Here is a 15,000-nt window from a genome sequence, read left to right on the forward strand (position 1 = left end):
GTAATGTAAAAATATGCTCCGTAGGGGGCGGAGTCAGTGCCTCAGTGCACTACAGGCGTTACTTAAGGTTCTTTGAAGCGTCCCATCGACCCCTAGCTACAGGCCCTGTCATTCCTTTTACCGTACCTCCGTGCATATTCTCTTTCTTGTATCTTTCTTTCCACCCTTTCCTATTCACTTTCTGGCGTTGAATGACCTCATCATAGTTCCCAGCGATTGTCCTTTGGCTTAAATTCTGTCTTGCTTTCTTATAGTGATGTGAAGCTCGGGTTTCCGAGTCTTCTAGTATCAGGTGTCGATCTTGGCTCAATCTTTAGAACGGCTCTGTTCTTCCCGATTTGGAATCTGCGCAGTAATTTTATGATTATCTGTAGACTGTCAGTACAGCCTGCGCTCTCTCTCTCTCTCTCTCTCCCCAGAGACCTTGTGGGTAATGGACGTGTCAGAGACAGGGACATGGGGATGATGGAGGATTCTCTTGTGGGTTGGTTCGTATCGAGGTTTCGGCTGAGGAAAATGTGCCCTGCGCTTAATGAGATGCTTTTATGAGATATCTCAAGATATCTGAAGATTAATGATTTATGTTAATGTATGCAACGTTTACGGATGCTTTGGTATTATTATTATTATTAGTTAGAAGATGAAGCCTATATATATATATATATATATATATATATATATATATATATATATATATATGTGTGTGTGTGTGTGTGTGTGTGTGTGTGTGTGTGTAGTGTGTGTGTGTGAATGAATATATATATAATATATATAGAATATATTATTATATAATATATAATATATAATATATATTACTAGATATATACATTATACATACATATATATATATTATAGTGAGTGGGTGTGTGATTGTGCATGCTTCTGGCCCGAAGGATTAGATATTTTTACGCGGCTAGGAACCAATTGGTCACCTAGCAACGGGACCTACATTATATCGAGAAATGAGTTTCTATCACCAGAAATGAATTCATTTGATTCTGCGTTGGCCGAGCCGGGAATCGAACTTCGGACCACCGGATTGGCAGCCGAGCGCGAGATGAACCCAGTTAACCAGAATGAACTGACGCCCTTCACAAAAGTAAACGACAAACGAGATCATTGCAATAACCGATGTAATTGCATTAAGGGTCGTTGCAGCACACCAGAGTCTCTTCTACCCCCATCATCACAGCAATTACGTCGATGGAGAAATTAATCCGAAGGCCTCTCTGGGGAGGGTCTTGGGATGGCATCCTTTTGGGGGGGTGGGGGGAGTTCTGGAAATCTCCAACTATTCATGTTGCGTCTTCCTTTTGTTCGTTCTCGGTTTTTCCATGGATGTAGATCTTCCAGTGCCGTGTGCCATCTGTGCACCTCACGCAGTGCACTGTAGGCATCACTTGAGGTTATTTCCAGCGTCCCCTTCGGCCCTTAGCTGCAGCCTCTTTGTCTGTACCTCCCTCCATATTCTATTCCTGCCATCTTACTTTCCCCAACCCTCTCTTGACAATTATATAGCGCGAATGCGAGCTTTTCCTTCTGTTACACCTTTCAAATCTCTTCTTTTTACTTTCCATTTGCCTTTCAGCGCTGGATGACCTCATAGGTCCCAGGGCTTAGCCTCTGGCCTGAGTTTAATATATTCCATTCCGTTCCACAGAACGCTCGTGTTTAGATATGAAGACAGAAATATTGTCTTAAGGTAGAATTCACTATACACTGGGAATAACTTACGCCAAAGGGGAATTAAGACAAGTGCTTTTGCTCCGGCGGGATTCAAACCATACCTGAGTCGATAGTAAACTTATCACTCTTGATAGCTGGGTGGTCACAGTCACTGCCTGTAGTTGTTTCTAAACCCAGCAAAGGTTCGAATCCTTGCCGGCGCAGAAGCACTTAGAATTCCCCTTGGGTGTAACCTATTTCCTCGGTTAAATGAATACGATAATCATTTTTTTTTGCGGCTTAAAATATTTTTCATTATAACAAGTCGTGCGAAAGTGACATACATTCATCCATACATAGGCAAGTTTTATCTTCTTTCAAAATTTTCATGTGTGTTTTATCTGAAAACTCTTAGTTTATTTCCAAAAGTGCCTTAGTATATTGAAAATGGTAACATGCAGACATGAACTTGAATGTGTTCATGCTCTCAGGAACTTTGCACGTGTTTCAATTAAGCATAGAAAAATGCTTATTTCCTTTTTCCAAAAAAAAAACAAACATTCATGGTAATTGACACTACGGCATTCAGTTTTTGATGTTTTAAGATGCGTAGAAATGGAATATTTGATGTAAGGAAATTCTCATTGAAACTTGAAATAAATCCCAGAAAACTGCGCTTAAACGGTTTTTAATGCATGTATGCAGGAGTTAATTGCTTCTGAGAGAGAGAGAGAGGAGAGAGAGGAGAGAGAGAGAGAGAGAGAGAGAGAGAGAGAGAGAGGTTTTTGCTCACATTTCCACACTTATGAGGGCACTCCAGGGAGTATGCGCAGAGCAATTGACAGCGTGTTGAGAAACGCCTCTCTCTCTCTCTCTCTCTCTCTCTCTCTCTCTCTCTCTCTCTCTCTCTCTCTCTCTCTCTCTCTCTCTCTCTCTCTCTTCCTCTTCTCCTTCCCCAGGGGAGGCCAACGTGACGAAGTAATTGGACCTCTTCCTCCAGGGTAGAAATCTCAAGTTGTCTCTCAGGATGTCACGTGCGCTCTTGCGGGTTTCAGCTGCCGTTCTACCAGAGTTGCTTGAATAGAACTTACGCCTACGGGATTTAGAGGCCTGTTTCCCTTGAACGCCTCTTTTGTGTGTGTGTGTGTGTGTGAGGAGCCGTGGATATTTCTTGCTGTGCTCAGTGCTCTCCTGTGTCCCTGGCTTTAGGGAGATCTGTTGTATATGATTGTGAATCTCTTTGCTTAGTGGGGGCATTCGGTGTGTTGCATAGAAATGAGGAACCTTGGAAATTTTGGAGGTTACAAAAAAGCGTAATGATTCAGTTGACGAAATATTTTTTGAAAGAAAAAATTAGGAATTTCTTTGAATCGTTGGTTTCTTTACTGACTATACTCCGTTGGGGGGCGGGGGGCGCTGGAGATAGAGCCGTCAGTGCACCCCACGCGGTGCACTGTAGGCATTAGTTAAGATTCTTTTCAACGTCCCTTCGGACCCTAGCTGCAACCCCTTTTCATTCCTTTTAGTGTACATCCGTTCATATTCTCTTTCTCCCATCCTACTTTCCACCCTCTCTTAATTGTTCCAACATTATTTTGAGCGCTGAATGACCTCATTTGTCGTCCCAGTTAACAGACCGTAGAACTCTCCTATCGGATTTCAAGAAAATCTCTTACTTGTGAACTCCCATCAGACTCCATTTACATTCATTTTTATGTTTATATGTAAACTGATTGAAAAGTCCGTCATGTCTATTGTCTCTTGGTTGCAAACTCCGTCAGTGCAGTAGAAGAACAGACGCAATGAAAATCATTAACTGAGGCAATACAGCCGCTGTGGCCATTCACGTCAATCAGATACCCACAATCCTTCCACGAGAAAAGTTAGGGAACCTTGACAACCAATCAGAGGGACGAGTCGCCGAAGTTACAGCCAATCAGCCGCGTGATACCAGCCGATACAAAGTTGTAAGAGTGTTAGGAATTTCTCCTGACAACATTGTAGTTTGCGCCTCTTTTTGCTGAGAAATGCGAACGACTGACAGCGTTGGTGTCAGTTTATCCTTTTCTTTTTTCTGTTGGGAACTTACTGTTGGCCCGTAGTGAGAGTTGAAGGAACATGTTTATAGAATGGTTATACAGTCTTAATGTAGTACTTTATACATAGGCAGTTGCGTATGTACTTAAGCACGGACATTGGTGCATGTGTTTATTATATACATACACACACACATATATATATATATATATATATATATATACATATATATATAATAATATAATATAATATATAATATATATAGTATATATTATATATATATATATATACATATGAAAAACTGAGCACGGAGTACTTTCATGTAATTGTCGAATAACTTTAGGTTATAGTGACGATACTACAAAAGTGAATGTGTATAATACACGCACACATACACACACACACACACACACACACACACACACATATATATATATATATATACATATATATATATATATTATATATATATATATATATATGTGTGTGTGTGTGTGTGTGTGTGTGTGTGTGTGTGTGTATGTGTGTGTATAACCAGAATGAGTGACAAGCCATCGCAACGGCGTAAAAATAATCAATCAACGTCCGAGAATGACGACGGGCAAAATCATCTGAGGATGGGGAACAGAACATCCACAGAGTAGATAGGTGTACAGCAAGGTTAGCAGGCTCTCTAAGGGAAGGTCAGGAAGCCTCGGTCTCATATTGAAGCCTGCAGTCCATTAATTTACCGGATTTCTGTTGATTGCGTGCAGTACAAATCCTTAAAAATGCCACTGTTCATATTTCATATTTATGCATAATTATTATTAAAAGTTACCATGCATATGAACTTGATTACATCTACATCTGTATCTATTCACATTCGCGTTGTTAATCATTGTCGATTGAAATCTAAACCAACCGTGTATCAATCTCAACTTCACTTTCCATCAAATCAAACGCCACTCAGAGTGAAAGCCTCTCCTCCACTCTGTGGAGAGAGAGAGAGAGAGAGAGAGAGAGAGAGAGAGAGAGAGAGAGAGAGAGAGAGAGAGAGAGAGAGAGAGAGAGAGATTCCTTTGTATTGGACGCAATCAACGGAAATCTCGGTTAATTAATGGGGTGTAGGCTTCCTTGTGATACCGAGGCTTACCCGACCTTCCCTTAGAGAGCCTACTAACCTTAATTATATGCCTATCTACTCTGCGTATGTTCCGTTCCCCCTCTTCAGATGATTTTGCTCCGCGTCATTCTCGGACGTTGATTGATGTCTATTTTTACGCCGTCGTTAGGGCTTGTCACTCACTCTGGTTATGAGAACGCGGTATCTAGCTAGCTCTCTTTCCCCCGTAGAAGGTTTGTACCGTCAATGCACCTCATGCGGTACACTGTAGGCATTACGTAAGGTTTTTTCAACGTTCCTTCGTCCCATAGCTGCAACTCCTTTCATTCCTTTTAATATACTTCCAATTATATTTTATTTCTTATATTTTACCTGCCACGCTCTCTTAACAATTTATTCATAGTGCACCAGCAACTTCTTCCTCCTGTTGCACCTTTGAAACCTTTTATTGTCCATTTCCGTTTCAGCGCTGTATGACCTCATGGGACCCAGAGCATGGCATTTGGCCTAAATTCTATAAGCAGCTCTCTCTCTCTCTCTCTCTCTCTCTCTCTCTCTCTCTCTCTCTCTCGTAGGAGGAGGAGGAGGGGGAGGTACTATAGAGTGTAGCAGGCGGTTTTCGATTTGTAAGCAGTATAGAGGTGTTTGTTGAAGCATATCATTGGTGACTTATAAACTATTCAAATGTTAAGATTCTTTCTCGCAATGGATGCATCTCTTGTAGATCTTTTATATGGTTTTTTAAAGAGTCTTGCCATCTGTGTTGTTCAAGATCTGAAAAGCTTGTGACAGAATAAGGGCCAATCAAATATTGGCGGAACAAATTGATATATATATATATATATATATATATATATATATATATATATATATATATATGTATATATATATGTATATATATGTATATATATATTTATATATATATATATATATATATATATATATATATATATATATATATATATATATATATATATATATATATATATATATATATCAATTTGTTCCGCCAATATTTGATTGGCCCTTATTCTGTCCCAAGCTTTTCAGATCCTTAACAACACAAGATGGCAAGAACACATTTAAAAATCATATAAAAGATCTATGTATATATGTGATACTTCTCAAATTGAAACGGAAAATCGCCACTGTCAAGAAGATCGGCAGGGGTGTCTATTGCATGAAATTAAAGTGGAATAAAATAAAAATGGATTTTAGAACATTTCTTTATTTATTTATTTATTTATTTATTATTTTTTGCAGATGCGATGATGAGCTACGGTAAAAGATTGCAATGACCCAAGACAATGGGATGTAAAGTAATTTGAAAAGGGACAGAATTCTAATTTCCTCCTTTTACATATATTGATAAATAAAATGAAGCTTCAAGAGATGGATATTGAGATTTCACAAGAAAGTCTAAACATAGGAAAAAGGTCTTAATATATCCTCAATTTTAAAGAATGCAATTGTTCTTTAGAGTCTTGAGAACCTGCACTAACATACTTATAAATACACACACACACACACACACACACACACACACACACACACACACACACACACACACACACACACACACAACATCACAACATTTTGATCACATCATCGTGATATATACACAAGCATTAAGCTACAAATGTTTAATATCCAATTCCCTCTACCTAAGAAATAATGTATGCATATATAATATAAATGAATATATACACATAGACATTATATATATATAGTATATATATATATATATATATATATATATATATATTATATATATGTATGTAAACTATATATATATTTATTTACTTCTGCGTGGGTGTTTTGTAAGTGTCCTTCGACAGTTAATACAGTTCCCTTCCCACCAGATACTTCATTTCCGAAAAAAATTCACAGCTCAATGTTGATCATCGCCCACGCGCGAACCAGCAAATTCATGCTTTATCTCTCTCGTCCAGATTTCGGCCGTTAAAAAATATCTCCCAACATAATGTGCGAAAAATATTTATAGATAAACCTGCACGTTTGTTTTTAAAATCTCGGTGAATTGCGCTCTCTCTCTCTCTCTCTCTCTCTCTCTCTCTCTCTCTCTCTCTCTCTCTCTCTCTCTCTGTTTTTAAATATTGGCGGAGATATTGTGTTGCAATTATGGTCCATGTGCTCTAGTTATATTAGTACTTTAAAACCGAATATATTGCCAATTATTATCTATAAACAAAAACTTTTTATAACAGCATTTTCTTAGAACGAGCCTTTATGTATGAATGTGACGCTGAAATGTATGTAACAGCCATTTGGCTATTGATTTTTTTATGCTCTCTCTCTCTCTCTCTCTCTCTCTCTCTCTCTCTCTCTCTCTCTCTCTCTCTCTCTCTCTCTCTCTCGTTCTAGAGCCAAACATCCATATAAAATATTTAGCGGAAATATAAAATTGTCAGTATTTTTGCTTTTACTGAGTTTAATGACACTCTCTTTCTCTTTCTCTCTCTCCTCTCTCTCTCTCTCTCTCTCTCTTCTCTCATAAATATATTCGATCTATATATATATAATAATATATTTTTTATATCATTTTTATATTTAGATAAATATAAAATATATTATTATTTATTATGGTTTATTTATATATATGATTATATATAAATATTATATTTATGTTTAATAATATATATATATATACACATATAATTATAATATATATAAATATATATATATATAATATCATAGAGAGAGGAGGAGAGATGAAAGAGAGAGAGAGAGAGAGAGAGAGAGATACATGAATTCCAACCTAGTGCCGTACGTACCCAGGAGTTTGACCTTGTGATCGGTCGCCGAGTTTAAACTGTATAACTGTCGAAAGACGATGACTCGTTGATTTACCCGCTTTGATGGATGTTGAAATGCAATTCGCTGAGGTCCCTGATGATTTTTGCTGTTTGCCGTCTTTGATCTTAGACGAGATGAAACTTTTTCATTATTAGTTTTGCCCCACAAAGGGGGAATTATATTGTCGATGTGGTGTCTCGTTTGGGATTGTTCCCCAACGTAAGTATCCTTGTCAAGGATTTTTTTTCCAAGGCACTCCATAAAAGCTACGTGTTCCAGGTGTATGCATGCATGGATGTATATATGTTACAGTCAAAGTGTGAAACTAGCTATTTCATGTAATCCCTTGAAATTTCAGTCGTTTCACGAAATGACCATTTCACTCGGTCATTTCGTGAAACGACTAAAATATTCAGCTATTACGTGAAATGGCTGAAAAATTGGTGTCCTCATCACACAACCTGGCTAAAACTTTTGAGAGAGGGAGGGAGGGAGCGTTTATTCATAGCCTTATTATTATTTCTATTCTTATTTATTGATTTTCTCTTTGTTGTTGTTAAAATAATATATAACACATAAAACATTTCGTTGAATGTCGTAAAATGATTAAAACGATTAAAATTATTATAAGATTTTTTTAGCATTTACTGAACGAATTTACTCATTTGTTGTACTTGTTAAAATAACTAAAATAATCATAAAACACTTTTGAACATTCGATGAACTACGTTACTTATTTGTTTGTACAGTTAGAAATAAATTCAAGTCGTCAAAATTATAAAACACATTTGGACCTTGTGTTGAACAGATTTACTTAGCCACTTGTTTGCACACGTTAGACTGTTATGACATCGACTGTTACACTTGCGCTTAGCCTTGTAACAATTACATCGATTTGTAGAACACTTTTTTTTTTTTTGCCTGTACCACAGCCGAATTTTAAGAAACCCAAGTGGCTGTAGAATTCAAAGCCTGCCGAAGGGAAACCCGTTCATCTTGTTTGACATCAGACTGAGTGAGAAGTTTCTGCTGACAAAGATCAAATTGGTTGCGTGAATACTTGGTCTTGATTATGCCACTCTTAACGGCTATGGTGTAAAGGTCATTTTCATCAAGATCAACGATGACACCGAGGATATTACGTGCATCCCCCCGTCCCTTATCCACCAAAGGAATAGGAATTGCAACATTAACTCTTACTTCCCCTGTCTGTGTTATCGCTCGCTCGCGTCTTGTAAGTGGTGACGGACTGAGTGGTGGAGACTCTTCATGGGTGTGGGTTGGCGATGTGAACTCTGGTTGTAGGCTGTGGGGATTGGACTGTTGGGAGTGTAGACGGAGCAGTTTTCGGCTGGTGCTGCAGGGTCTGGTGTAGGCTGAGAGGTGTCGGCTGGTGGTGTTTGGTCTGGTGTAATCTGATCAGCGTCGACTGATGTTGTAGGGACTGGTGGAGACTGCGCAGGGTCGGCTGATGCTGTGGGGTCTGGTGTAGGGTGAGTAGTGTTGGTTGATGCTGTAGTGTCTGATGTAGGCGAGGTGTGAGCTGACACTTCATCTTCTGTTGGTTCTGAAATAAGGGCAAGCAGGTCATCTTCTGTCTGAAGTCTCTCAGTAACCTCTGAAGGGAGACATGATGATGTTAGACCCACTTTAGGATCACAACCAAACATAGCTTTGTATGGTGTGCGCTTGATACCTGAGTGACAGGCGGAGTTCTTCATGTTTTCGACAAAACGAAGACCAATGGACCAATCCTGTGTGTTGTTGTGTGACATCCAAGCAATCAACATATCCTTGATGTCCCCATTGGCATGTTCCACAGAACCTTGGCTTTGGGGATGTCTTGGTTTTCCATGGACCATGATGAGATCTGGCCAAAGATCTTTTAGTTCTGTGATGACATGAGCTGTAAATCTTTGAAAGATTGCAGGAGCACCAAACAGCAAGATGTCGAGCAGTTGAAAGGCAACTTCAGCTGCTCTTTTTGATGTAAGAGGTCGAAGTATCATAAACTTTGATAAGTGGCACTGGTTTACCATAATCCACTTGAACTGAGCTTGGGGAGATGACTGCATGTCTACCAGATCAACCTGGCCCCGAGAATTGAGATCGCTGCTTAAAATAGGCTTTACAACAACTCAAGTAGCCTTCGGACGCTTCCGTTTTTCTTGGCAGACAATGCAGTAAGGCTTAAACATCTCTAAAGATTCTTTAGTGATGTTTGCATACTTTGATGCAAGATGAGCTTTCATTCTGTCACGGACACCATGACCTGTTGCAATATGTGCCCTCTTGATGATGTCATAAGTATCCTCAACACTGACATAATAAAGTGTTGATTCTTCAACTGTTGCGCGTTTCTTGATCAGCTTCTCCACGTCTCCACCTGTGTGTGTGTGTGTGTGTGTGTGATTGCAAAATCTGAATTATGAGTTCGTGGTTACTTTAGGGTTTTTAAACAAAGTTCTGCAGATAGTAATGTTTTATTTTGTTGTTGTTTGTAATTTTATGAATATATGTTATATGTTTGTAATTTTTGAAATAAGAACTTCATAAAAAATTAATTAGATATTAAATTCATTAAATATTTCATAGTTGCACTAATCAGTAATGCTTACTTTCTCACGATAAATAGGTACATTCACAAAAAATCTAAACTACTAAGTCAAAATATGTACTTGCACCAGCTGACTGTTTCAGTTCAAGTATGTACGGAAACGATAATAAGAGATAATAAAATCTTACTCCATGACGAGACTTCGAAGATGGATTCCTGGCAGCTGTCTTCAGGTCTTCAATTGTCTTGTAGTACTCTTCTTTACCAGTCGAGTTCTTTTTACACCGATGATATTTAAAAAAAAAAAGCGCTTCTGTAAACTTGACTTCAAAATTACACTGAGCCATTACAATCTGCAACACACCGGTAGGCAACTATATAACCTGTACAACACCAGTAGACAACTGAATAGCAACTAAAATCTCCCTCCATCAAAAGTTCCCTCCCTCCCTCTCTCCCTAAACAGTTTTAGCCAGGTTGTGTAATGAGGACACCAATTTTCCAGCCATTTCACGTAATAGCTGAGTATTTTAGTCGTTTCACGAAATGACCGAGTGAAATGGTAATTTCGTGAAACGACTGAAATTTCCAGGCATTACATGAAATGGCTAGTTTCACACTTTGACTGCATAATATATATATCTATTATATATTTTAAATATATATATTATATATATATATATATATATATAATATCTATTATATATCTATAATATATTACATCAATACTATACACATCCGATACAGACACCTGGAACACGTGAATATATAATATATCTCTATTATATATTTTAGATAATATATATAATATATAATATATATATATTATAATATCTATATATATATATAATATATATATAGATAATTATATATATATATATATATAATAAAAGTCTATCACATTACCGTGATTCGTATACATATATCGAACTACAAATGTCCTTTAATATCTAATTCGCTCAACCTCGGAATTAATATATTTTTCATATATGCTTTACCGAGGGGGAATTTATGAAGCGATAATAGAATTGGCGATCGACAGGCGCGAACCAGCGACCTCTCCATGCCAGGACTGGCAGTGAAGCCGTAAACCACCCCGACACCGCAAGAATGGAAGATACTGGCAACAACGAGAAACCAGTGCGATACAGAGTCGTAGTCGTATAGTAACAGAGTAAGCATTCAGAATGGGACCTTTTTTCATGAAATCGACCTGCCCTGACACCAAACATATTATGTATTAAATACCGTTTTATTTTTAGTTTACTCATGCATTAGGAACAAAATCCAGAATAGTAATTAAACAGCTGTTGGCGGTTTCACGAAGGCATATGAATTTAAAAACTCATTTTATTTCTTTGCTAGCAATGTAAATAGATTAGTAGGTGAATGTGAGCATTAAGCGATATGTTTCAATACCATCTCTGGTTTCATAAATATATAAATATATATAAATTATAGTATATACACACACACACATTATATATATATATATATATATATATATATATATATATATGTATATATATATATATATATATATATATATATATATATATATATATATACATACATATATTATATATACATTACCAAAAGGATCCACAGTAATACGCTTGTTTATGGAGACGGAATGTGTTTGTAAATATTGCTTAAAGCTTTCGTCCATCGTTCTATGGATTTGATCACTAAACTCAAGTGATCAAGTGATCCGTGACTAGAAGCACGATATGGAGTTTTTGTAATATATATATATATATATATATATATATATATATATATATATATATATATATACACATATATATGCATACGCAGTATCAGAGAATCTAGCTTACGCGATTCCATGATAAGCATGAAATTACTTGAGCTCCAGATTATTTTCTAAGCTTTATTTGAAAGCTCCACTAAATCTCCCTTGCATTTTCGAGAGATTATTTCGTCAACCAAGTTTTGAGGGCTGGATTCGATGTTGTTATTAATGATAATTTATTGTATTTAGATCGTGCCCAAATCGCGCGTCCACTTTTCATAATGTATTATTGAGTACTCAAAGTACTCAAAGGAAATGAGTAAATTAGGTGTGTGACGTTTTGTGAATTTTTCTCCTCTTCTTCAGTGGAGTTTTCTTAGGGGAATACAGTTATAAAATTTAATTTTCAAAAATATAGATTATTATTATTATTATTATTATTATTATTATTATTATTATTATTCAAAAAAATCTATAAAAGTTAATCTAAAATTTTTTAGATTAATATTATAATTATTATTATTTTTTAAAGTGTGAACTTAGTATTTTTTTAATTATTCTTGTTTTTTCAATTAATGTGATTGTCTCATGCAGACAATTTTGTGTATGTGCGCCTGTGTGTGTGTGTTTGTGAAAAAGTCATTAGGACGTCATAAAAGAATTTATATTACATAGGGCATCCCCGGGCGGGGTTAATGCAGCTCTATGGCTTTATCCCATGACGTCACCGGGAGGAAATGTGTACGAGACGCGACCCACTTCGACTGTAACAAATGGCTGGTCCATTCATCAAATTCATGCTTTGTTCAGCTCGATTTAATTGCCCTCGTCCCCTGATTGCTGATATATCCTGAGTTCAGAGTTTGAAGGTTTTTGTTAATTTATTTTTATTTGCTAATATCTGATTTCATCTTTCTGTATTTCCCATTACATTCTGTAAATTCTTTCAAATGAGCACCGTACTATTTTATGGAAGCTTGAATTTCAAGTCAGTGGCCTCCGTGGAGGGCTCGTTCCTTACGAGTTTAATTGAAAGGAGGAAATTTCTTTTAAGCGTCGATTAAACTTAACCGCTGTGGTCTTCTCTTCTTGGTCATCTCTGTGACCCGTTTCCGATTAAGCCGAATTTAGGATGGGGTTGCTAGCTTGACGTCTCTGTCCACTCATGTCGTCACGAGATCTTATCCTCTCAAGGCGTCTGTATTTTTGAGGTGGTCACCATCCAAGTATTGACAGATCTTTCGGGAGCTTAGAGTAACCGTAGAGTGATGTATACTTCATTATTATATTTTTATCCTTTATTTATGGGGGTGGAAGAGCGGATGTTGCCTTAGAAATAGTTCAATCATTTTTTTAAAAACAAGTTAGTGGTGCAGTAGTACATTAATAATATATATATATATATATATATAATATATATATATATATATATATATATATATATATATATATATGCATATATATATAATGCGTGTGTGTGTGCGTGCGTGCCAGACGTTGCAGTATAACGATAGCTGAAATCATGGGTAATTTTAGCCTGTCACAACAAAAATACGATCAGTATTTTGATGCATCATTTGCGAACGGGATTCAATGACCCATTTTCTAACAAACGTGATCCTGTCAATCATCATGAACAAATGATTCCCTTTGATAAACATCCAAAACAAAAGTATCAATGCGTCAGACAAAAAAAAAAATGCATCAGGCTACCAATTTACTTTTAGCAAAAGTAACAATAGTGACAGCAGTGGTAATAATTGTTTTCGAAATGAAAGGAGGATATAGCCTGCAGTGCACCTCACGATGTGTACTGTAGGCATTGCTAAATATCCGTTGTATTGTCCCTAGCTGTAACCAGTTTCATTCCTTTTCCTGTACCTCCGTTCATATTCGCTTTCTTCCATCTTGCTATCAACCCCCCCTAACAATTATTTCATAGTGCAACTGCAAGGTTTTCCTGTTGTTACACCTTTCAAACCTTTCTACTATTAATACCAGCACATAATGACCTCAAAGACCCCAGCACTTGCTGCGTCTTTGGCCCAAAAAACTCTCTTCCATTCCATTCTATAATACGGAGCGCGCGCGCGCGCACACACACACACACACACACACACACACACACACACACACACACACACACACACACACACTAACTAATTGAATTGTACAACCAGCATGAGAATATTCTTCCTGTCATATTTAGTATTAATCAGCGGATTGTCGCCAACGAAGAAAGTAATGATGACTCAAATTATGTTAGAAAACTCATTACAAAATCATTACACCCAATAAGAATGATCGAGTTTGATTAAGAAAGTAAATCTCCACACATTTTCCGTAAAGGTTACGGATAATGGAGATCCTGATACTGGTAGTGATGCCAGACCGTCACAAAAGTTACGAATTTTGGGGAAACTGACATTGGTAAAGCGATGCCATACTGTCACAAAGTTTATGGATCGTTGGAAAACTTGACTTTGGTAGAGTGATGCTATACCGTGACAAAAGTTAGTGATTATGGAGAACCTGATATTGGGAGAGTAATAATCTACCGCCACAAGGATCACATGACTACTTGTTTTTTTAGAGCTAGATGGAAATAGTAAAGACTTAAATTCCTAGGACGTCAGAAAGTGAAATTGAACGTATAAACAGAATAAGAAAAAGATTAAGCAACAGCTTCCAAAACACAGTAACACTCAAACACGTCGACAACCTAAGAAAGTGGTCCTTAAGAATAGATGCTTTTAAGTAGTCCTTCAAAATGGTCCTTAAAACAAAACAGTTAAAATTCTAAAAAAATTTTATTAATAGTATCCAGAACATCATTTGTTCTTTCTTAAAGGGAGCGGAGAATTGAACTCCAAAGAATAAAAGGAGTTAAGGGAGGTTACTCAGAAAAGAGAATATGAAGTATGTAAAGGATTTCAGTCAAAATTTTATTAATAATGATGTATCCAGAACATCATTTGTTCTCTCTTAGAGGGAAGCCAAGAATTTAACAATAAAGAATAAAAGTAGTTACGGGGGTTGCTCAGAAAAGGGAATATGAAGTATGTA

General features: G+C 36.8%; 2 protein-coding genes across 7 annotated transcripts in view; one reads left to right on the forward strand and one right to left on the reverse strand.

Moving 5' to 3' along the window:
* LOC135205429 (neurensin-1-like) overlaps positions 1 to 15,000 on the forward strand; it is a 341,552-nt gene that overhangs the window by 190,035 nt on the left and 136,517 nt on the right. The gene's annotated exons all lie outside the window — the stretch shown is intronic.
* On the reverse strand, positions 8,839 to 9,699 carry LOC135205850 (KRAB-A domain-containing protein 2-like). Its single transcript, XM_064237102.1, has one exon. The coding sequence runs from the start codon at positions 9,697 to 9,699 to the stop codon at positions 8,839 to 8,841; it is 861 nt and encodes a 286-aa protein (XP_064093172.1).

Source organism: Macrobrachium nipponense, chromosome 24 (genome assembly GCF_015104395.2).
Source record: "Macrobrachium nipponense isolate FS-2020 chromosome 24, ASM1510439v2, whole genome shotgun sequence".
Classification (NCBI taxonomy): Eukaryota; Metazoa; Arthropoda; class Malacostraca; order Decapoda; family Palaemonidae; genus Macrobrachium; species Macrobrachium nipponense.